This window comes from Lonchura striata, chromosome 11, assembly GCF_046129695.1.
Source record: "Lonchura striata isolate bLonStr1 chromosome 11, bLonStr1.mat, whole genome shotgun sequence".
In the NCBI taxonomy this organism is placed as follows: Eukaryota; Metazoa; Chordata; class Aves; order Passeriformes; family Estrildidae; genus Lonchura; species Lonchura striata.
In genome coordinates, this window is record NC_134613.1 from 15,175,703 (window position 1) to 15,200,749 (window position 25,047).

Consider the following 25,047-nt stretch of genomic DNA (forward strand, 5'->3'; position numbering starts at 1 on the left):
AGAGTTTGTGTCCTGTTGCTTTCAGGCTCTGCCAGATCGGAGCTGTTTTTCTGTTTTCGGTTTGAAGGCTTTTGATGTAGGTGTGTTTATCTGCCTGCTGCTTCTGCAGGCCTGGTTCTCGTGGTGGTTGTGCATGTGGGATAACCCAAGTGGTGGGAGGACTGCATCTTCTGGTGTGTACTGGGAGTATTTTTAGAGTTTAGAAAAGCAGGAAGCACTGAGAGTGAATAAGAAAGCGTTAATAGGTGTCAGATACATTTCTGATTTCTGCTGTGTTCTAAAACCACAGCCAGGCTAGGATCCCTGTGTAAAGATGTGTGATTTTTCAAAGTGCTTGGAGGCTGGTGAGCTCAGAACCTCACTCCCTTAGGGTGTTTTGAAAGCTCAGCCATGATATTGCCATAGGAAATCTGTTGATTTTGAATTCACACTTTTAAAATATAATTTTTAAATTAATTGTAGCTGAAGGCTATGTATGGAAGCACTTTCACTTTCTACAGCTTATGTTGTATTTCTTAGGCTTAGGTTCTCAGAGGTAGTGGAAAGCAATGCTTCTCTGAAGAAATACATCTGCCAATATTCACAATCATTGTCTTATTTGTAATGTGGTCATCAATAGCTGCTGTATCCTCTGCAGACTGGGTTCTTAAACCTTCTCCATTGTCACTGAAGGAAGAGAGGCTCCAAGAGAGTGTGAACCAGGAGCTGGTTCTGTTGTCTATAGACAGAGCCTAAGGGGAAGCAGATTTCCTAACCAAAACAACCAAAATCTGTTACAACTATTTTGCTCTTTGAAAGTGATCTAACCTAGTGTAATAAATATATAAATAATATGCTCTGTGTTTTAATCTCTTATGTATCCTGAATGGCATTTGTCTTTTCAAGTGCTGCATTTTTTTAGCAATTTTTAATTGGCCTTTTTCAGTTTTTTAAATATTGTTTAAACTTTCAGCTATCACCAACAGTTGCAGGGATGCTGCTTCATATATCCCAGATTTCCGCTTCTTCTCCATTGATTTATGTGGTGTTTTGATTTCATCTATTGGAGTGAAGACCAGATCAGAATCAAGACAACCTTGTCCCCCAGACAGAATAAGTTGTGTGATTGGATTTTGTTGTTATTAGGGGTGATGCTGGTGTTTTTTGGTGATTTTTGTGTTCTCTTGACTCTTTTTTTCCTGTTATTTTGTAGATAATAGCCTAGACACAATATTTAAGCCTTTTTAAAATTCCATGTTGACATTGAGTTAATACACAAAAAGCTTCAATTACACAAGTGCTTGATAGCAAAGGAAGTACTTTGGCAAACTTTATACAAAGACAACTTGAACTTGACAGTGGGACATGAAAGGAAACTTTATTGCCTACATCCAGCTATATTTATTTCCTAGGACTATAAGCTATTATTGTGCAGTCTGTTAGAGATACTGTTCTTTCACATCCACTGTAAATTGGGCATGATATATCCATGACAGTAGTGCAGAGAAAGCTTCTGTCCTCTTCCTAGTTTTTATTAGATAGTTGGATTTATTTTTCTTCAAATCTTACAGAATTGTGGAAGAAGGACAGTGGTGAAAAGGACAATAGAATTTAGTTTCTTGTCTGATACATTTTAAAATAAATAACTGTGCTTCTGCAGTTGTATCTATCAGCTGCTAAGGTAGCCTGGCAGTAAGGCAGAAGCGTAGCACAAGGAAGCTGTGAGTGCTTCAGTTGGCATAGTACAAGCTAGCAGAAGGTAGAGGCCGTGTGCTCTGCAGCCTTTAACACTGCAGCTCCCAAAGCCTGCAAGAGTGGGATCATAATGCAGCAACTCAGAAACCCAGCAGAGATGCAGCTGCCATTTGGAAAGAGGTTATGTCTATTTTGCCCATAAAATATTTATATATAAAAGTCTAAATGGCATTGCAAAAGAATAGAGAGTGGCATAACAGGGAGGGGAGCTGAACTTACTCCTTGAATTCATCTCCTTTTATAGCTTGGCTTTGCTGTAGTGTTTTGCATAGGCATCCTGAAAGTTGGAGTGAGAGCTGGCACTCCATCGCAAGCTCCTGCTGCTGCCTGAGTCACTGCGGCACATGCTGGGTAATGCATTGCAGTGCAGGCTCCTGAGAATCCTGCAATGCTGACAAGCCAACAGCCAAGTGAAGCCCAGCAGCACTGTGTTGAGATTTTCTTTAGCAGTGCTTGGAGTTACTTGAAGTTGCAGTGCACCTGCACTTTCTGTAAATACACATGTAAATAAAATAAAAAATGCATCCCATTCTTCATAGCTTCTGTAAAAAATCATACAAAACCTAGACTTGGTCTTGTAATGATATTGTTAAGATCAAAGTGCTTCTGTTTATGTTGATCCCACTTTCACCCCAGTTTATTGCCATAGTCTGATTCTATATTGTGCTGAGTTCTTAGTGTTGGTCTCTTTTCTCTTCATGGAGAGGAAGGCACTGCTGGAGTTTTATGACTAGTTGACAGTTGAACCTGTAGGTTTTGACAATGCTTTTTAGGAGCCCACTTAGAAAAGAGCGATTCAAATGTCAGGTTACAACTTCAATTTGATCTTCTAAAGCCCTAGTGTCCTTTCACTGTGTACATGTTTCTGTTATCAAAGTTACTAAGAGTTTTATGCATTGATGGGACAATACACCAGTTAATTTCCTGCAGCATCTAAGACAGCAGCAGCTGTGCACGTGAAACTCAAAAATGACTCGGCCTTGCATACTTGCTATTCAAAGGACAATGCCAAGCCTCTGAGGAGAATCAATTCTGTTTCCTTATCACCCTAATTAAGGTGCATTTTTGATACTGTACTTGTTTAATGATCTGTAATGACTACAGTGAAATTAGTCTGGTTAACAACTGAACATGACTTAAGAATTCAGGACTCAAAGGAAATCAAGGGGGTCTCAAATTCTGTTTTCTATTATTGCCAGTGTTTCTGTTCTTATGCAGTCAGGTTACAGATCTACTCTTACTTACCTTTAAGATTAACTGTTTATCATTTTATGGATCTTGCGTCTGAATAATACCTACTTGCTTTTTTTCTCTGTATGTTGTACTAACTACCAAGGATCCAAAGGGCCATATCTACTGCTTTGTTCTGTATGGAGAATACAATAATCATGGCATTTTCATTGGGAATTTGATGATTAAGAGTTTCCCTTCAGTGATCTCTTTAGCTGTAGTTAAAGGTTTCTGTTTCATGGGACTTTGTTTGTTTTGCTACTGATGGATGGATGAACTGACTTTTTTGTAGGAATTTCTTGCTCCAAAGCCATGTGCCCCCCCAGAGGAGGACAGAGCCTTTTGACCTCCTTTGCACTAGTGCTTTATAGCTCGTTGGGGAATTCTGGAGGGGTCTGTACTCTGTAAATTTTACTTGGAAATTATTACAGTTTTCTCTGTCATTTATTTAATTTGATAACAGTGGAAGTCAGTTCTGTGTGAGTGCTGAGGAAAGTTCTTTTCTGTCCTATGGATGGAGTCAGTGGTGCATTTCTGCAGTGCTGCTCTTACTAGTAGAAAGAACTGTGCCTTGGGAAGATTTGGGACAGTGTGTGTCTTCTTTAGAAAAGTAGCTGAGGAGCCCTATTATCCCCAATTGCATTTGAGTTTGTGGTGTTTTGTGTACCAATGTCTTACTGCCTAAAACCACTGGCAGGTTTTGAAATAGAGTTACGAAAATAAGGCAAAAATGTACAGTGACTTCCTTTCCAAACTGATGAAATAATGATTGTGGGGTTTTTCCTTCACTTTTCACTCTGATACATGGAGGTTTTCTATGAAGTGAATGAAAGGAGCATGGATTATTGCAAGCATTCTGATACAAGAAAGTGCTTGAAACTTGTTTATTCCCTTTACATTTTCCAACTCATGATGAGCACAGGTTACATTAGAAAAGAGTAAGATGATCTTAAGTTCTTTCTTTTTACCTATGGGTAGTGTTTCTAAGGACCTTCATGGATCCTAGCTAAGTCAGCAGTGCTGTTAGGAGCACATTGATGGATTTTTCAAAATATTTGAGGAACAAGACTTTTAAGACCATTAAAAATGCAGTTGGATTTGTAGTAGACCCAGGAACTGGAAGCCCATTGCTTCACAGTGCTCCAATGCTGGATATAAACTTAGACTTGGGAAACCTGTAAGCTAAAATGCCTTAATAAAAAAAAAATCAAACAAACAAGAAACCTCTCAAGCAGCACAAACAATATGCTTGCTGATTCACAGGGAAAGTGTGCAATCCTTGTACAGCAGAACCAGGTAGATTGCCTTGAGTATCAAGTAGTGGGAGCTAACTGTGTGGCAGAAGAATGTGGGTGTTTCACACTGTACCAAAAGCACAGGAAGCTACAGGACTGGCAGCTCAGGTAAGTAGGAATGATGCCATTTAAATCAAAATAAGGTGCAGTAAAAGTCAGGGTATGAGAAGGAGTTCTCAGTCCACTTTATAGTGATTTAAAATTCACACAGCTTGTCTTAAGTGCTAAACCATGTAAGCAGCAGTTTAATAACATTGAAGGACAAATTTCTAACTTTATTATGTGGAATGGGATTCTGTAAGAATTACTGTCTGGAAAGTACTTTCTGGAAGAGCAATAAACAGATTATTTGGCACTTTTCATGTGTAAAAAGTAGACTTGCTGATAAACATCCAGACGTGGTGATGAGAAAGAGCATGCTAATGTGAGGAGAAATTAATTCTAAAGCAAATCAACTTAAAATTTTTGACTTTGTTGTATCTGGCTGTGTACAGCTTCTGTTGACAGTCTTGTTCTGCTTCCTCTGCACAGCTTGCCTGGGGCTCTGTAGGGAATGATCTTGACCACATTTTTGCTGGTAATGGATTCACTAAAAGTGTCACTTTAAACTATGGCACTGCCATGGAAGTTCTTATTTTAGATAAATACGTAGTTGTATGGTAACTTTTAGAACTAATACTCCTAAGTATTTGCAACATATCTTTCAGTGCTAGCAGTTCTTGAGCTTTGACAAATTTAAAAATATTTGGCTCAAATACATAAGCTTTGAGCTTAAAGCTGTAAGTTACTGTTAAAAATGCCCACATCTTGTCTGTGTTATTTCTCCTGTAGTTAGTTTGCATTGATGCTTAAAACTATTTGCCAAGGAATTACTAAGACTCAAGTAAACTGTTTTGGTGTTGAATGTAAATGAATAGGTGTGACTTCAGCAAAGGTGATGTGACTATATTCTGGCTTTACAGAAAATGAATTAGGTTGTCCATGACATTTTCCTGCTCTTTGACAGGGCTCTCTGACATCAGTTGGTGTAAGTGATCTTTCTAACTGTGCATGTGGACATTGAAGATGTGTAAGTGTTTGGTGTCCTAATAAGGTGGCCAATGTAGCCTTAAAAAAAAAAAAAAAAACCACAAAAAAAAAAACCCTTTTAGATCAGCTGATTTGTATTTAAATGGATTTTCAGTAAACCTGTCAAATAAGCAGAAATCTCTGGTGGTGAAAATGCAGGAGGGCAATTGGGTAGTCATGAATTATGCAGTGCAGTTACATGTTTTAAGAAGAAAAAATATTTACATGTTTTAAAGATTTTAATTTCTTGTTCTGCATATGCAGGCTATGATCTTTGTGTTGCTTGATCTCTCCTATTTGACAAACTAGGACTTTTGTTTTTGTTTCAAATTATGTAAAAGAGATACCAACATCAGCATGTTACTCTCAGAGAAAAATGTGCAATTGGCTGTTCTGTAGCAACTCTAACCTAGTCAGATTTCATGCAGACCCAGCTACAGGGTGCCACACTGGGTTATGGTAACAGTAAGGTGTAAAATCCTCGTACAGCTTTACATCCGTGGGTAGGTCTGTGACTCTTGATGTGCTGAAAGCTGGCTAGACCCTCCTGAGTTCAGGCCTGTGCTACAATCAGTGATATATTTAGTGTTAACTTTTGTACAAGCCAGTGGGAGCCATCTTCCTGAGTAAGCTAGGTAGTTTAACCTGAGAAAAGAGTGAGGGATCCAGTTTTTGGGTTTAATTCCAGGGCATTGTGCTGGAACTGGTCACATAATGTTCTGGGAACATGAAGTGTAGTCAATTCCTCTTAGGAGCTATGAATCAGAGTAATGCTCTCTTCCAGAACTGTGACTGACAATATGCCAACATTCCCTACAACAAGGCAGGGCATAGATTTTCACTACACTGGTGGCAATTGCAGCTGTCATGAAGTGAGCAGAAATGAAGAGGTGGTGAATGGTAAGGTAAAGTGTACTGATTTAGAGCAGAGAGGTCATTAAAGAAGTCAGACCCCCTCACTGTACACACATCTTTGCACTGCATGTGCAGGAACAATGTTTGTGCAGTCACCTTTAATAGCTGGATGCTGTCAGATGCAGGATAAAATTCCATGGCAACTTGCATCACCCTAAATCTAGACTGTGGTTGCCTTGCTCTGCCTTCATGGTAAGGTCCTGTCCACCTCCTTTGAGTCAGCTCTGGGTGCTTGTGTGATCACACACACTAAGCTGTTAGAGGCAGCTTATCCATCTCAAAATGAACCCAACTCCAGTGTGTGAGCAGCTTTCAGGTGGATTAATCCACTGAAGAGCTCACAGCACAAGAGTTGCTGCTACCAGTGTAAGGGAAATGGAGGGATTGTCTTGAGGGGGATGGAAAGGATTTAGAGAAGGATAAACAGCTGTGGAAAAGTACCTTAATGATTATTAGAATGTTTTGTTTAGAGAGTAGAATAAATTCTGCTTTGTGAGAGATTTGTATCTCACTGAAGTTCTGAATGATGAGTCCCACAAGGAATCTCTGCTACCAGCTAACCCTGGGTTAATTGTGAATGTCGTGATTATGATAATATATAATGTGTGGGCAAAAAGATCTATCCCTAATCCAGCAAGCCTGGAATCCAAACAGGACAGTTGAGTGGTTTAAGTGAAATGGTGATCAGCCTGGATGTAGGTGAAAGCAACGTTCCTGATGAAAGCAACACCTCAGGCTATGTGAGGGCTTACACAGTGAGATCTGAGAGGCTTCAGCCAGACTCCAGAGAAGGACTGAGAATGCTGTTGAAGGAGAGAGGGAACACATTTCCTAAGTGGAGGAAGGAGTGCCTTTATTTCAATTGAGAGGAGAGTCTGGGGAAGGAAGTTCTGCTCAGAGTAAGTACTACTGGGACAAATGGTATACAACAGAGACACAAGTTAGGGTGATGTTGTTACAGGTAGCAAGAGGCAAGATAATCAGTAAAAAATGTGGTGTAACTTCTTCTGTTCTTTCAATACTCTGGGCAAAACAGAATGTTTTAAGGGACTTCTTTCACTGTTACTTATTAGCGTTTGTAAAAACAATTTTTAAATATAGTCATGAGAGATATCTGACATAGAAATATCTTAAATCACACAGATGTGATGAGTAATAAGATAACATGAACGATTCTCATATTACTTGGAAAGGAAGTGTTTAAAGGGGTTATTTAAATCTCTGATTTTAAGGATTTTGTTTTATAGTACAATCACCCTTTCTCATCTTTGCAATGGATGTATATGAGTAGGTCAAAAGGAAGCCACACCTTCCTTACAAGCACAGGGAACAACTTCAGAAAGGGGGGTTGTTTTAAGGCCAAATCAGAATGGTGTTGCTGCCAAGTGAAATTTTGCACTTGGAACCTGTGGAGGGAGGAAGAAGTGTTAATGTGGTAAACAGCCAGTGGAATGCATGCTGTGTGTAACTTGTCATTCACAGCTCCAACTCCTCTCCATGCAGAGGAAACAGAATGAAATATTACCCAGTTGTACCTGATGCTAGAAGATGCTGGAAGAGAGGCAGAAAATGGTTCTGACAGGCACTGAGTTGCTGCTTCTCCTGGTCACCCTGAGGAGGATGGGCTGTCTCTGTGGGATGCACCCACTAACTCTACTTGTCTGCAGTGCTCATGCACATTCTGTCTCAGTATGTTGGCTGGACAAGCAACTGCCAGCCTAATGAGAAGGAAGACCCCCAAAATCTACTTTTCAAAGAAATTCAGAATGTTTTTTTAAGCATGAGTTTGGAACTGAGTGAGAAATCAGTGAAATTAAAAAGTGAGGAAGGACAATTACTACGGGTATCTTTTTATGGCCCTTTGATGGCTTTACATTTCTCTTTTTAGGGTATACTCATTTTCACAAACAAATTTCAAATAGATTAGGGAACAGTATTTTAGATTTGTGTAATGAAATATGGAAGTAAAAGTGTGGAGCATGGAGATTCATGGTTTCAGGTTCCTCGTTGTTCTTGGCTATTTGAAGTCTTACATGAATAATTTAAATTACTGTCAGAGACTTTAATGTAATCAGGTTTTTTCATTAAAAACACCTGTATCTTCTGAAAAGTGGGCAGTCTTGAGTCTGACACTGTTACATTTTTTAAGTAGGCTTGCAGACAAAATAATGTGTCTGTGTCCAAAAATTTAGATTGGTTAGTTTATTACATTTGAATTCTTACAAAGATGTTTTCCCTTAGAGATGTGTACAATAATGATGACTTTGAATTTCTAGATGTATAAATGCATGTGTAAGCATCACTACTGAGTTCTTTAGGAAACAGTGGAGGTTTGTCAGGAAGAGTTCAAGGTTTTGCAGTACAAAGTAGTTTTTGTTGTACAATGCATGTGCTAAAGAATAGCTGTAGGAGACAAGTTGGACTAAAATGCTCAGTAATAGTGTGACGTGTCACTGCCTGGTGCGAAATGAGTCACTCTCTATAGAAATGCAAAATCACATTATAGAGTCTAGAGTCTTGTACTTTATTCATATATGGACAAGACTGGTCTTTGTCCATGATACTGGTTTTCATCAATATCTGTGTGCATCCAATTTAAGCCCATGGACAGCATTTCATTGGTGTATGTACCATCTCATGCTAATGACCTGTTTGGTACATTTGCCTCCATTTTCTCTGGGCTCAGTATCTTACTCTTTTTTCGATACTTTTTTAGATTCAATTGAAGACTAAGTACAGTTGTCAAACTGGAGTGGCTGTTTTGTCGTAATATGTAGAAATACTGGCCTCAGAGTTGTATTCATTTGGGCTTGCTTTGGAACAACTGTTTATGTTCTGATTGCACAGTTGCAGTAAGTAGGAAAGATCATTTAGTGCTGCTTGGAAGAACCACATTTGAGGTCATCACAGGGCAGTGGGAAATCTTTCTTTGCAGATAATTGGAACAAGTCTGGAGAAAGCATGAGAGAGAGGTACTGGAGTTCCATGGTTTATGCAATGGCATAGAGATGAAGGTTTTATTTAGGAGTATGATTTTTGTTGCTGAAACGTGTCTTGATTTTGCCACAAATTGCATTTATAGACAAGGAGGAGTAGGTTTCATGTAGGTAACTTGAAAAACAGAGTTTGCCATGAGGTGGATGCAGTTTCTGGAAGGTACTTCTCAGTGTTTTTGCTGCCTCCAAAGTCAGTAGCTACTAAAAGCATCAAGTGTAAAAGCATTGTGGTTTGGAAGTGCCTTTGTGAAGCCTGTGTTTCTCACTTTTTCATCCCACTGCTGTGGTCAAACAGTTAAAGTGAAAATTGCAGTGTTGGTGGGTGCACTCAGAAAGCCAGTGTAGTTACCTGGGAAGGATGCCAAGTCTGATAGGGATTTCAGGTTTAAAGCATGTAAGACTTTAGACAATCACTATGTGTTTCAATTACAGACCTAAAAGCAGGGGCTCTGCCCCAGTTCAGCTGGTTTAAGAGCCTGTAGAACCCAGAGGTAAAAGTCCAATTTCAGGGTAATGATATTGCTGCAGCAGATTGTCTGGGTGAGTTAATAACAAGTTCCACTAATCACTGGGTGGTCCAGCTCACTTGTAAAAAGACCACGGGTGAGCAGAGGGGGAAGAATTGTGTTTGAATTGTTTATTGGAGCAAGCACTGGGCCACTGCCACTGAGGTGTTGTTCTAGGTCTTTGTGGCTGGGATGGAGTGTCTGCTTTGTGACAGCTGTACTTCTTTCCCTTAAATGTACAACACATTTCCTTTCACACTTTTCAGTAGCTAATGTTTAAACTTTGTGCTAGTGGTTAAAAAGAATAAGGAATGTGTGTAATTAGGAAGTGGAGAAAGCTGCTCTGTGTTACGGGAAAGAAATAAAAGCTACTTTTTACAGCTACAGTTGAGGGTCCTGCCATAGTTATCTGCATGTGATTACTGATTGCTTAATATTTTTCTGTTGAAAAACTTTGTTAATAAAATTATCTCAAAACAAATACTGCATGCATTATAAGAGAAAGGACTTAGCCTTTCAGGTTTATTAAGTAGTGGACTACATTCCTTTAAACATTTTCAGCTACAATTTTACATGAAACATTCTAAATGCTTCTAACTCATGTATTTAACATTACCTGGTAGAGCTGTAGGCCTCACCTGAAACTTAAAAAGTTTTTTGTTGCTGACAGGTCTGAAGGCAGGAGGAGACTCAAGTCCCATTTTAAAAATGAAGGGTTAAACACATGCTGATGATATTTTGTCTAAGTGACAGATTTCAAATCAAAAGCCTTTACTCTTGCAGGTGATTTAGAACCAAGGTGTATTGCATTTTTGAGCCTGGCACTCAGTACTCTCTATAAACCTTTTGGACACTGTTCACAGTCAGTGTTAGTGCTGATGCTTATCTCTTGTGTCCTTAAATTCAGGTGTCAGGGCATCTGAGGGAAAGTGCTTTTGCAACTTACAGGCAGAAGGTCAAATTTAATGAAATGTGGAGTCATAAAGGGTGCATATCTAATGTGATAGGAAGCAAAGGTGATAAAATGTGGGTTTTCAAGGAAAGGCTTATTGCAACCCTCCTTGAAAGCACAGGTAGTTTTTATCTCTTTCTGGCTGTTTTCTTCCTGCTCCTTTTGTTATTTTCTGTTTCTCAAAATAACAGCAAGTACATGATCTTCTCTGTTCTCTACAGTATTTCTGTCCTAGGACTCTTTATTCTTTTAACCTTGAGTTGAAATTACAAGTTCCTGGGATAAACCAGTCTTGTACTTTGATAAAAGAACATGAGAGTGTACCAATAAATGATTCCTGAACAGAACACTGAAGAGAACATAAGTATATGCATCTCTTGATGGGAACAGAAAAGAAACACCAGCAGGAAAATGGGAAGGAGGAGCTGGCTTGTAAAAGAGAATATTTAGGATGGAAAGTTGAATGAATTTTTATTATCCTTAGATGTACAAAGTAACTGGTCATTCTAAAATGTTTCATTTCCTGCCTAAGTATCATTTGTCTGGACAATTTATCAAGCCGCTGCTCCTAGGTGTGGGAACATGTTTTTTGACACTTATGTAACAAAAATGGAGCAACAGCTGAACAATTCTTGGTACCTCTGAGTTGGGCTGAGCATTGGAATGATCATGATTAGACCTTCTGGAAAAAGTGTGTGCGTGTATGAGGTTTCCTCAGGTTTGAGCAGGCTGTACATCCAGCAGAGGTGGAGAGAAGTGTTAGAACAAAATGGAAACTGAAAGAAATCCAAGGCAAAAAGAGGTAAGTGATAATGAGGGGTGAGGCAACTGAGAGAAAAACAAACTAAAGGGAAGCTGTGCTAGTGAAAAGAGACTAAAAGAAAAAAAGAAAGGTGCTAAGGTACCATGATGAGTAAATGATGAGAAAACAACATTTCTCAGGATGCACAACCTTTCTGTGAGAGAGAAACTTCAAAAGCTCAGTAGAAATACTGGAGAGATGGGTGAGAGTGGCAGCTCTGCACTCCTGTGCTGCAAGGTGGGGTGAGCACTGCCAGGAGAGCCTGGTGCAGGAGGCGAGTGCCTGAACAGAGCTGACTGCCCTGGCACAGAGCTGGGGCTAATACAATCAGTGTCAGTGGCAAAGTGATTTCCTTGCTCTACCCTTCCCTCCTTGTTTCAGTTTTTGAGCACCGAGCCAAACTCTTACTCAATCTCAGAGATGATGATACCCTAACAAAGAGCAGGCTTTGTCCTCATATTTGAACCCGTGGCATTGATTTAACCTTGATGGGACAGAGGAGCGGCACTTTCGCTGTCTCTCTCTCAGGAGGCAAGCAGTGTTTGTACTTCAGCCTTGCACAGGAACTTCAGCAGTCTAAATTGTCACTGGGACCCTGGGAACTCAGCTGGTAGTGACTGCTTAGGGAATGCTCTGAATTGCTACATCCCTTCTTGCCAGGGGCATGTTCCATTCCTGCAGTTCTTCTCCAGTGTCTGAGCTGTGATGGCTGGTACAGCTTCAGGCCACCTCTCACCAGAGGCTCTGAAACCAGGATCCTCAGGCTAAAAGAAGAAATTGTAGAAAACTTCTTTATAGGAATGTAAGGTGCTAATGTTTTGAATAGGATTTGGAATTTAATTATTATGGAGCATTAAATATGCTACCCTTTCAAAAGCAGTAATATCTGCCCATGGTTTTCTTTACAACTTCATTTTTGCAAACTCTGGCACTGGTCATACTGGTGGGAGAAGTGCCAGCTTGAGCTAATTTTGCAATTGCAGAAAACTGGGATTTGAGAAATAAGAAAAGGAGGCATATAGTGAATTCCAGGAAGAAATCAGTGCATTCATTGCAGGAAAAAAGAATACTGCTAAAATGGAACTTCTGTGTATAATTTAGTATTATTAAATGTGCCTTTTGGATAGGTAGTATTGCCATTGCTCTGCAAATAATCATGCTGTGTTTCTTTGCAAAGTTATCTTTTCATTTATACTGACAGAGTGCTGCCAAGCCAGGAGCCATCAGTCTGAGCTTTGCTGTACAAGTCTGCCTTCTTTCTGGAGTATTCAACTTGTTGTGTACTTCTTAAGCAACTAGATTATTTTTGTGAAGAAAGTATTTGCTGGTGGTCAGAATTCTTAATCCTGTTTGAAATGTGTTAGGCCATATTTAGTGCTGTGGATCTTGACATATATGCTGTAGTTTGCAAGGAAGTGATGGGTGCAAACATGTACAGGTAACTGCACAGCCAAGCAACAGTTTCGATACTGGCAATTCCTGTAGTGCTCTTTTTGTGATAACTGCAGACCCTACACAGAGGCTGCCCCACATTGCATGTGCCCTATGGCATGCTGATGGCTCTATGATTTGGATGTATAGATTGATTAAGAAAATACCCACAACCCCTCTGGTAATTATTTTTGAATGTAAATAACAGAAGCCTTTGCTCTGCTGTGCCACATGAAACTCAAGGACAAAATATTTCCTCAAAAGAAGACACTGAGTAATAGTAATGCAGTAGTAGTTTAGCTGCTCTCAGCTGTTTGTGACTAGAATCTGAAATTAAACAGAGCTCATATCTTGGCAGTGTTGAGTCCTGTGTGCGTCTCTGATGAGTCTCTTGAGTTAGACTCTTAAGAAGTATTTACATGCCTAGAGATTTAGATAAGCACTTGGTGGGGTGTTCAGAAGCATCCAGGTCTCTAATACCTCTCTGCTTACTTAAGGGAATGTGGGAGTGTGTATATGCACATGTGTGTGTGTGTAAAAGCTGTTGATTAATTCTATTATTTTGAAGAAAAATCATATAAAATTCAACAGGAAATAGCATTCCAGCCACTGAGTTATTTCACAAGTACAACTATGCTTGTATGTTCTTTTCCTGTAATATTTTGTTTTATTCTTATTTTTCATTATTTGCCTGTATTTGTTGAAGCATAAAAAAAAGTTCTTAATCCTTGGGCCTTCTGACCTGAATGGAAAAGAATGTCCTTTGACACATCGTGTTGTGGAATTTAATGTTATCACTCAAAATTTGAAAACTTGAAATGATCTAGTCCTATCTATTTAACATGGAAAATAGATATAAATGCTTTTCTACAGACTGTACAGTAAAATCTCTTGTGTAGATTGTACATTTATCTCCTAATTTTTGCAACAAAATCTGGAACTGCATTCCCATAATAAATAAATTGTATTCCCATAATAAATAAATTGTGCAACTCGCAGTTTGTGTCCCATAAACATAACTTCCCCTTGTTTTGCCTGCTCAGAAGTACAGATAGAATATTTTATTTAAGACTGCATTCCTCAGGGCAGATAGTGAAGATCTGGGACCCTGGCATTCTCGTTTCAAAGTTAACAGTTGTTTACTCTGTAGCCAAGGACAAGTCAGTTTAACCCAAATTCAAGCGTTTAGTCTTTTGGTTCCTCCCCTACATTAATGTTATATTAGAAGCTTGGATGTGTGGTTTCAGCCTGTATGAATTTGTTCCCCATGTTTTCTGAAGCATCCAAAGGGCTAAAGAGTAGCTCTTGCTGAAAACAGAAAGTCTGGAATCCAGACACATGGAAAAGCAGCACAGGTAGCGTGGGCTTGCTTTTAATGAGACACTCGAGACCTTTGGAGTGTCACAGAAAGGGTAAAGCTGTCCATTACATAGTGAGGATAAAATATTCTGAAATATGCTAAGACCTTTCAAAGGACATGCTTGCTTAGAGCAAGAGACAGCACCCTTCTCAATGTGCAGACTTCTTTGTAAGTCTAGATTACACAGTCTATATTTACACATACTTTGTCTGGATTTGGTTAATAAGGTTAATTTAAAAGGCTGCATGATTGTGTGCAGACTAGATCAGCTGGATACAGGATTTTGAGTGTTGACTAAGGAACATCAAGTGCCCAGCATTCCTGACCCTACTTAAAATTCTCTTTCTGGCACAGACTTACTTGTAGAACAACTTCAAACAGTATCAGAGCTAGAATTCAATGTCTGATGTTTCTGTGTAGTAAATTATTTTAAAAAAACCACCCAAGCCAAGCCATATCTATTTTTGTGCTTAATTCTTGCAAAAAATTACGTACAAGAAATGCACTAGGAGGAGCACAGCAATCATATGTGGCAAGTCCTCAGATTGCTGTCAAAGAAACGAAATTATTTTTTTTTTAACAGATATAGAAAATACCAAACTTACTAATAAATCTTTCAGGTGTTATTCACTTTCTTAAAATGCAGGACCATATCTGGCATATTGGCTTGTTTTTACAGATGACGTAGTTGTTTAATGCCAGATACTTCATCTTACTGAATCAATTGTAGACCTTATCTGAGACCAAGAGGTGTTACTGTATCTTTTGCTGCTTTCTTGAGAGATGATGAGATTCTAAAGCATGTGCACAGGATTTTTCAATCTGTCAAGACCTTTAATATACTCAGGTCTGTTTCCTTTTTGTTTTCTTTCTTTTCCTTGAAAAAGCAGGAATCAAAAACTGCTTAATGCATCCTGGAGTTCCTGTCAGCAAAAAGAATTGCAAAGATCCTGGGAACTGGGAGCTCTGGTCAGACACTCACTCACAGACATTGTGTGGCAGATCTTTGTGTACAGCTCTTATTAATGTGGTTAAAATGGCTGCCCTTCTCTTTAGAAAAATTTATGTTGCGATAATCTTCCCACATGGCAGAATCTTTTGTTTAGACTACAGGAAATCAGGCTGTTTGACAAATAACAGTCTAAACTATTTTCTTACATCTTTTTTTTGATTGTGTAAGTCCTTCCTCAAGAGAAGACAGTCCTCAACCAGTAACCTCATTTGTCATGTTCTTGGGCTTTGTGCCTTTTCCTTTTTCTTTGATGGGGTTCTCCAAAGCAAAGGCTGTTAAGTTAATTAAATACATTGACACATACCCAGGTGTCTTCTGCAGTCCTTATTTATAGCAGTTGATCTAAGTTAGGAGAGTCCACACTAAATGATGCAGCAGAACTGTTTATAAAACAGTTGAAAGCAGCACCTTGTCTGCATAGGTGTGAGTATTTAACACAATCAGCGGGAAAGCTGATCAGCAGGTCCAGCTGATGGGTTGGTGGGGGGATTTTGCATCTTGAATTGTGAGGTTTGTCTGGATTGCCTGCTGAAACTCCTCCATCAGTGAGGAGTGCTGTCATGGCTCAGTCTCCCTAGATCTACTAGTGCTTGTCAGGGCTTTCTGGATCCCAGAACACATGGGTTGCTCTATTGGAGCTTCCTTTCTGAGCAGAACTAAGCTGCCACTTGTGAGCCTTTGCCAGAGCTGTGCCGTGCCACTGGACAGCTGCGGCTGTTGATGGATTCCACACGGGAGCTGCAGGCCTGAGGCTCCCTGGGCACTTCTCTCTGCAGGAGCACATGGGGAGCTCTGATGGACTGGGCCCATTCCTGCTGAGGCTGGCAGCTGGAGGTTGACTGTGGAGGTCTCAGCTGATTGCCTGGCTGGGCTTCTCTACGCTTTGGGTCATGCTCAGCTGTGAAGAGTTTGCTCCATGTTAGGAAGTAGACTGGACAATAATGCTTGGCATAGATCTGCACAGGACCCTTCAACAGTGACGTGCTCAATGCTGAGCTCATGTTCCCCTGGCAGTTCCCAGGACATCTCCATGTGGGAAAGAGGTGTTTGGGGGTACCCTTGGATCCCCCTTCCCAGGCAGGCTGTGTCACAAACACCTTTCTTTTATATTCCTCTCTAGGGGGCATATCCTTGTGTAACTTGGTTCATCCGTCTTCCTAAAAATAATCTGTGGTCATGTTGCACCTGTTTGCCTGAGAAGTTACAAGTAACAAAGTAGTGGGTTGATAAATATTAGGCAGACAGGAATGTTCTTTGTGAATATAAACACTGTGGCAGTAATCTCATGCATTTTTTAAACTTTGTTCGTATGATTCAGAGATCTCTTGGTAGAAAAAGTATGTTTTCCTTCTTGGGAAATGGGCCCTTGAGATTGAGATTCCTGGTGTCCTTTAGATGGCCTGGGGGTTTTTTGCGTTTGTATTTTTGGGGTTTTTTGGTGTGTGTAAAGAAATTTCCGACCAAAAACTGGGCTTTGAAAAATGAGATGGGGCTTAGACTTTATATTTCATAAGTATTAAATTTTTAACATTAGAAAATATGTAAAAAATATTTTAATAGTTATCTTGGTGTGTCTTTAAATGTAGCACATTTTTCTACATATATTTTAAATCCTTCATATTTTACAAAAATAGTAATATTTTTGGTGTTTTAATTTTGTTGTCTGCAGGGACAAGATTTGCTATTGGGTCCATCAGAAATCCCTAAGGAAGTTGATAGTGTGAGCATAGTCATGAGGTGTCTTTGAAGTACAAGCATGTCCTACATATGGTTCTTTGTGTTTCTACTTTAAATATCTGAGAATAGACATTTTCAGTCAAACATTAGGATGTGAATTCCTGTGGCTATGGGTGTAGTTTTCTGGAGTTCTAGTTCAGCTGCTTGTTGTAGGTAGTGAATTATGGGTGAATTATCAATTTTATGCAGTACTTCTTAGTTTCCATGAATTTCTATAGAAGTGTACTCTGCCATGGGTACTGACAGAATGCTGCTTGAATTTTGTATCCTCAGTGTGATTATAATTTTTAATCACGTCTCGCATGAATTCCAGAATGTTATTATGTTTTATAATTATGTATGAACCGTTACCAAAAGAGAAAGCTGCGCTTTCTTAAATACCTTTGTACACGCATTGTTAAATTCAGAGATATTTTATAGCACTTATGCAGCCATGGGAGCAATAACAAGTATTTGACTTCTAGGGCACAGCTTCTTGCACACCATAATTTTGATTAAATAGCAGTAGAACCCAATTCAGCTGCTTGATTAATTTAAAAAAAACAAAAACAAAAAAACAACAGTTTCTGCTGCTGCTGTCAGAAACCTTTTCTACCATTTTACCAAATGCTTTGTGGAAATCTGTGCCACTGTTAGCTGAAAGTTTAGTTGAAGAAAAAGTTCCAAAATGCTTCATGTAAAGGTGATGACCCTCTGCGCTTGAGACGGAGGTGCTGAGCACTCAGGGCTCCATCCAGAAAAGCACTTTAGCACCTACTGAGGATGAACTTCAAATGATTTGCTGGAGGTGAGCCAGAGTGCTCTGTGTCTGCGTGACAAAAACATCTGCACTTTGTAGTAGGCCCTCTATTTATTTTGGAGTGTAGAATAAATCTTTTTCCTTTAAAGTACATCAGAGCAAGAGAATTTTTGTTTCCTTTGAAAACACAAGGTATTGAGGTAACTCCAGAGTTCCTGCCATTGTTGAGTGCTTAGCATCTAAAATGAGGGATATGTATTTTCTCCAAAGCATTAGGATAGAATTAGCTATGTCAGTTTAATTAAAAGGAAAGGTCCAAGTACCAGTACACTTGCATAGTTTGGTTTTTTCTTTATTGTTGTATTTTAGGAGAAAATATCTATTTAGGTATATATTGCTATTTTCATTTGGAGATTATTTTGTACCCAAGAGACAAGTACTGTGTTTCTTTAGTCTTTTGTTTAGATCTGAATTTGAAAATGTGTATCATAGTTCAGTTCCTCAGCATGTGGCACTGTTTTTCTTCTGAGCATCCAGACCTTTAAAAAATCTCTAGAAATCAATCACAGGGATGCCTAATAGCTGCCCAATCACCTAGTTAGTAAAGAAGAATATTCATTTTTTTAAGAAATATTTTTCTATCATGGTGGCGAGCTTTGTGCAGCTGCCTCTGCCGGTGTGTATTCCTTTAAATGTTTACTAAGATGCAAGACATTAAGCTGTGTTGTGGGTCAAGATCTTGGTGGTCTGCAATACATGAACTAGTGGTAACCTTTTTTTTTTTTTGTGCATGTGAGTTGGCAATTTATATGAAATACAAGAATCAGGAAAGAAGAAAAACAAGTAATATGCATAGCATTGTAGTAGAATTTGGAAGCACTAAACAGAGAATTACAGATATTTGAGGTTAAACTACTTTTGATCTAGAAAAGAGGCTGAAGTGTTTGTCTCTAATCTGATAGAACAGCTTGGAAGAGGACAAAGAAGAAAATCTCTCCCTCCCCTCAGATTTTGAATACTGCAAGGAGATTCAACTTTGTCTGGCCAGGCACCTTACTCTTCCCTTTGTTTGTTACAGGTTTAAATAAGATCATTGAGAAAGCTGTTAGTTTTGTCACGTTGCATTAAACCAAGTCAAACACTTACATGGCTGCAGGGAAATCGCTGGAACGTTGGATGATTTATTAAGAGAAGCATAACTATTGTGTGTTAACCGTACTGGAATGTAGTATTTTGTACTAAGTACTGTATTTAAAATGTATTTAATGCATTTGTGCAGTTTGGCCCAGTTCTGTTTCTATGGGAAATGTAGCCATGCAGTTACATTATTTCCTGGCTCTCTGTGTGTTAACTTTGGGATGAATCTATCCATTTTCCCAGTTGATTGCTTGCTTCCTTTTTAGAGAGAGAAGGAAATAAATTTAAAATCTTTTCATAGCCTTGGCTTTTTTGTCAGAATAAAAAAAAAAATCTAGGTTTTGCCTCATGGGTTTGACAGCGTGCATATTTATGACAAATGTAGGAATCTTCTATGCCATTAAAGTTTCAACAGATAATTTCAGCAGCTAGTCCTTCAGAACAAAATAAATGCTGAAACTTGGTAAAGAGTCATTAAAAGCTCTTAAGCCTTTAATAGAATATGATACCTTTTGTTCAGCCTTTAAATAGCATGAGCTGATTTCCTGGACAGGTATGTACAAGAGAGTTTTGCTGGCCAGCCTCTTCTCTCAACAGTAGCTGAATAACAACAAAAGAACTGTGATGGTTCAATCCTAGTTAAAGTGTTGCAAAAGAAGGGCAAAACAAGTGAAACAGAAGGTCAGAGCATGTGTGCAAGTATTGGCTGGCAAGAATCCCATTGACTTGTATTATAAAATACCCAGTGGATGTATTAAAAAAAAAATAGGGTAATTGTTTTGAGAGTTTTATCAGCTCTCTGTTGATCTGGGATATTTTTGGCAGCTTCTTATATTCAGTAACCTTCTATAGTGGAATATGAAAACCTAGTGTAATTCAGTGGATATGCTGTACAAAACACTAGTAAAATATGGCATTTTTCTGAAGCTTGTTATAATCCAAATAACAATGGGGAAATGTACTATTCCTGTGCAATAGGGATAAATCTTAATATTTTTAACATAACTTTTCAGTGTTTTTATTTTAAATCTTGAGGTGTTTTTAGTTTAGAGTTTTGGTGAGCTGTAGACTTTACTTTAAAGCATGGACAGCTCACTGCTGTGTTCATGAAATCAGAGTGATAAGGGGCTGGAATGGGCCTTAAAGATCATCCAGTCCCACAACCCCCTGCTATGGACAGGGATGCCTCCTCCTAGACCAGATAACACAAGGCATTCTCCAGGTTTTGAACACTGCCAGGGTTGAGGCAATGCTTCATCATAACAAAATACATAAAAGAAAATGATATTATCTGAAAAAAATAGAATAACAAAAAAAGTATCATTAGAAAAAGAATCTGAATATTAGATTTATAGAAAAACCTTTTTTTCAGAGAATTTCTTGGAATATAAATGCCTTAGCAGATAAATATTTAGTCTTTAAGATTGTAACAAAATTGCAGGCTGTATTTTGAATTGTAGCTGGATATACATAACTAAATAGAAATCATAATAACTGGAGGGGTTTCTTTCAAAGCCTATTTGTTTTATTGCACTTTTTTTTCCTATAAAATTCTACATAAGCCCACCAGAGACTTTCAGACTGTTTATAATACAGCGTCATATTTAATTTTTCAATTTAAGAAAACCAGTAGGATCAAGCAAGAAGTGACAAACAAGGAGCATTTGTGTACAAATTGCAATGTTTCTTCAGGCAAAAAGGTCTTATATAGAACATGCAAGTTTTACCATTGAAGGTAGTTTACTGTGGTGTGTAACTTCAGATGAAAGGTGATAATACAGATGGCTGATTTGAAAATATTTTTGTGTTAATAATTAAGATTTGTTGCTTTTTTCTTTTTCTCACTAACTCTTAACACGTGTGATAGAGGGAGTTGAACAGAATAAATCTTTCCTAATGCAGAGCTGTTCTCTGAGTGTAGGTTTTGATCCAGAGGAAGGCTAGTTACCTTCACCAGAAACAGGACTAATGACAGGCTTTGGCTTCTGACCTGCAGGAACAGTAAAGGGGTGCTGGCCTCCCTGGGGGGAACTGGTTTTTTTCACAGACATGAACTGTGGTCCTGTCTAGTCAAATGGTGATGAATCCATGTTGCCCAGGTTCTGAATTCAGAGATGAAGGATTCTTCCTGTAGAAGAAATTCCAGGCTCCCTTGGAGTCCTTGCCTTGTGTGGTGGCAGCAGTTCTGTCTTTGATGAGGTGGCTCGTAATGCCTGATAGATATTGCCCCTCAGCTGGGCATCCTCTATTTATGTCCAAAGCATTTTGCAGCTTGATATAAAGCATGTAAATGATGCTCAGCAAATAGTCAGGGAACTAAAACTCAGCAGCTGTCTCTTTTGTGCATCCATTTTCAATAATTAATTTGGTATCCTGTGACTTTTAATTGTGAGAAGGGTGATACTAGTTTTACAACTCCTAAAATCAGTATGATCAGAACAAAAGCTTTTTTGTTCCTAAATGTGAGAGTAATAAAGTTATTCCCAATTATACCAATATAAAATAAGCTGTAGAGATATAAAATTTAATTATAACCATTAGAACTTTCTACCAGTTTTTACAGACTTTAAGGAATCATTCTTTATGGAGTGTCGTTTTTCAAAGGCCATTATAGCTCAGGGTAAATACCATTGAAGAAGTGTGTCCTTGGGCTACAAATTGCAGTATCATTAATTTTTGCATAGAACTGGGAAAGCTTTTTAACAAAATGATTTTTATTATGATCAGTACTTTTTTCCCCAGGTGTAGGTGTGTGTTAGGTTGACTTCAGAGTCTGTATGAAACAGTGTCTGCAGATCCCATGGCTGGCTATGAAGAGTTGCATCCACAAGTCACTGTAAAATATACTTGACGTTGACAGTCAAACAATCATGTTACTTCATTAGGTTTATTTTTCACCTGCATATAAATGGATTATCTGTAATGGGACAGCTATGGGCTTCTAATGAATGTGGGTTTTGCAACTTAAGCCTGAGAAGGGTAATTCCCCCACTGCACTCAGCCGTTGAAAAGGGATTTTGGAAACCACAGATCTCTTCCTTGCCTGCTGGAGAAAGAAGACATGTGTGAGGCTGTGGAAAATGGCATTGATTATTTTTGGAATTAACAGTGAAAGGAGACAGAAACTGTTATTGTGGAAGAGCTGCAGAACTCCTGGCAGGAATTGTTGCTTTTCATGCAGCCTTGTCAGGTACCTTTCTCTGTCTGCTCAAGGACTCCTCAGACATTCCTGCCGAGACCAGGGCAGTGTCCTGCTCCGTGTGTAACCTCAGGTCACTCCTCTGCTGTCATGTCTTACAGCAGCAAGATGCTGACCTACAGGAACTCACTGGTGCTTGGGCTTTGCCATCTGTTTTATCTGCTTTTGTGTTTGTTCTGTCAGTGCTCTGGAAGAGAAATGATCCTGACAAGTGTGTGTGCTGCTTGGCATATTAAGCATGAAGATTGTGAGTGCTGCTGTAAAGCCAGTAGAAATAATTAGCTGTACGTCTCTCTTTGAACTCACATTTTCCCTTAAGCAGGACTTCTCTCTGTGTGGTAGCAGTGATATTGATGCAAGGTCAGCCACTGCTGAGCTCCCAGCTCTGCTTCATCAGCTCCTTGCTGGTTTTTGGCAGGGCAGTGTCCTCCCCCACACCTGTGCCGTGCAGGCAGTGACCGAGAACAGGGAACCATTGCACTGCTGGGAGCCCTGACCCATTTTCAGGTTATGCAAGTCCCCAAGGCCCTTCTAATTCAGTGAGATGAATTCCCTTTTAGAAGGTGCCGAGGACAAACAAAACACTTTATTGGGGACTGGTTTGGGGACCAGCAGCAGTCAGTGAGCTAGGCCTGGATTTCATACTATGCTGTTACAGTTTCAGTAATAAAAGCCAATTAAAACAAAGAACTGTTAGGTATTTTTGAAGGAATTTAATGTTGAATATGTGTTAAATCACTGTCATAGTGGAGGGATGCTTTCAAAGGCTGTTTCACACTGGGTGAGGATCTGGCTTCCTTTTCATGTTGTCACAGTGCAGGTACCATGCACTGCAAGAAGCAGACGGCCGAGTTCTGCTCCGTGGCTTATTCCTGGCCATGATTTACTCAGTGAGGACCACAGTCAGGCCTGACAGCCTGGGGTTTTTAGACAAAAGTTGGTTAACTTTTAGCCTTTTCAGAAGGTTTACTGAAATAGATATGAAACTGCGGGTTTGAGTTTTTGAAGAACACCTGGCAATTCTTGTTTTGATCATAAAGGTGCTCAGTCTCACATCTGAATCACAGTGAAGCATTTTTCACGAGTCTGTTCCTTCCACAGAATTGCACACAACTCCAGCAGCAGGAATGGGAGTTACATCCCTGAACATACTGGCACACAGGGCCAGAAGGCACTCAGAAGTACAAAGCTGCAGAGACACACTTGAAAAGGTTACTGTGGATTTACCTGCAGTCAGACTCTGGTCCCTGTGCTGAAATCTGCAGTGTAGGTCATGCCTGTAGGCTACAAACTCTTGAAGCATGAGAAAGCATTTTTTTGTTTGCTTGTTCTAAATTTGTATCAGGTACCCTTGCGTCTCTTGAAGGGAAGGCTTCATTTCTAAGACAGTTTAATTTTGTTACCTCAAATGGATGCTGGCTATTTTCTGATCTGGAGTAAATTCCTGTAACTCTCAGCGTAACAAGTAAATTTCTGTAACAAGCCAATTCCTGTCATTAAATAGCAATACCTTTTTTTTTTTTTTTTACAGCTATTCAGTGAAAAAATAAGTGGAGCAGAAGGAACAAAGTTAGATGAGGAATTTCAAGAGATGGAAAGGGTAAGAAAAGTCACATTATGTTTTTCAATATTAAGCTATTGCAGAATCAAAAATATTTCATGTTTCAAGTGGTTGAATGGTATTGTAGATTTACCTGGGGGAGGAAACCCTATAATGTGCTTCCAAACAGAAAGATAAAAGGATAAATGCAAATTTGTCCTTGAGCCTTGTCAGCTCAGCCAAGGGAGAAGAGACATCCACAAAGGCTGTATCGGGTTCCACTGACACCTTTCGACAGTGAAGAGAAATTCCTCCAAAAAGGGTGCAGAGCATCAGGAGGAGCCTTCCCCTAGCTGTGTGGGAGTTTAGAGAAGTCTGTGGTGTTAGTGAGGCTTTGTAAGTATCACAAAGCCTTTGCATCTTATAAAATTAATGATAAAAACCTGACTACTTGGGCCATATTTTCTCCTGGTAAAAAATTATATACTTTAGTTTAAATTCACGTTCATGTACATGAAATAGGCATGTTTTCTATCCACAGATGAGTTGTGTTGCAAATTAAACAAGGTTTGTGCTGGCTTCTGCTTTTACAATTGGTACATGTGTTTTTTTTTAATTGCCCTTGTCTTTCTATGTATTTTTTAATGTTCATAGTGGACTTAATTTTCTTTTCCAGAAAATTGATGTTACTAATAAAGCTGTAACAGAGCTTCTGTCCAAATCCACAGAGTATCTTCAGCCAAATCCAGGTAGGATAGGAAAAATAGGTATTGGATTTTGACGAACATTGTTTTATTACTTGGAATTAATTTTAGGTAAATAAAAGCTAATAAGGTCATCATTGTGAGGTTTCTGTGTGGAGTTCTGAAAAGTTCTGAGCAAGAGGGAGAGGCTTTGGCTGTGCTTGTATCCTGCATTTGCTTTCCTTAGTGTTTTGAATCAAGGAGCTCACAATCAGGACTATTGAAAGGAATATGAGTGTTGGTGAATATTTGCCTGGAGAAATGATGCTTTTTCAGTTGGAAATAAAAATTAGTTTCATATGACCTATATTGTTGAATGAAATCTTATTTCAAATGAGGTACTACTACTACTATGAGGTACTGACAATACAGAAATCACCAGTATGAGATGAGCTTTGTGGCTTTGCTTGTGAAATAATTTATTGCTTTAAATAGTTAAGTTGAAAAACTGTTTAATAATTTTTTTTTATTATTATTTTTTCTTTTTCTATGTCCCTCTTAGCATACAGGGCCAAGCTGGGAATGCTGAACACTATGTCAAAGATCAGAGGACAAGTTAAAACCACAGGCTACCCCCAGACAGAGGGACTCCTGGGAGACTGCATGATACGGTATGGCAGAGAGCTGGGCGATGATTCTATGTTTGGTGAG

The 25,047-nt window shown here is 39.0% G+C and overlaps 1 protein-coding gene across 7 annotated transcripts in view; it reads left to right on the plus strand.

Moving 5' to 3' along the window:
• Positions 1–25,047, plus strand: part of SH3GL3 (SH3 domain containing GRB2 like 3, endophilin A3) — a 56,838-nt gene that overhangs the window by 18,703 nt on the left and 13,088 nt on the right. For all 7 annotated transcript variants that reach the window (XM_077785911.1, XM_021537569.3, XM_021537570.3 and 4 more), the window contains 3 exons: positions 23,645–23,713; positions 24,330–24,402; positions 24,899–25,042. In XM_077785911.1, the coding sequence (XP_077642037.1) occupies positions 23,705–23,713; positions 24,330–24,402; positions 24,899–25,042 (226 nt within the window). In that variant the 5' untranslated portion in view covers positions 23,645–23,704. The remainder of the gene's footprint in view (positions 1–23,644; positions 23,714–24,329; positions 24,403–24,898; positions 25,043–25,047) is intronic.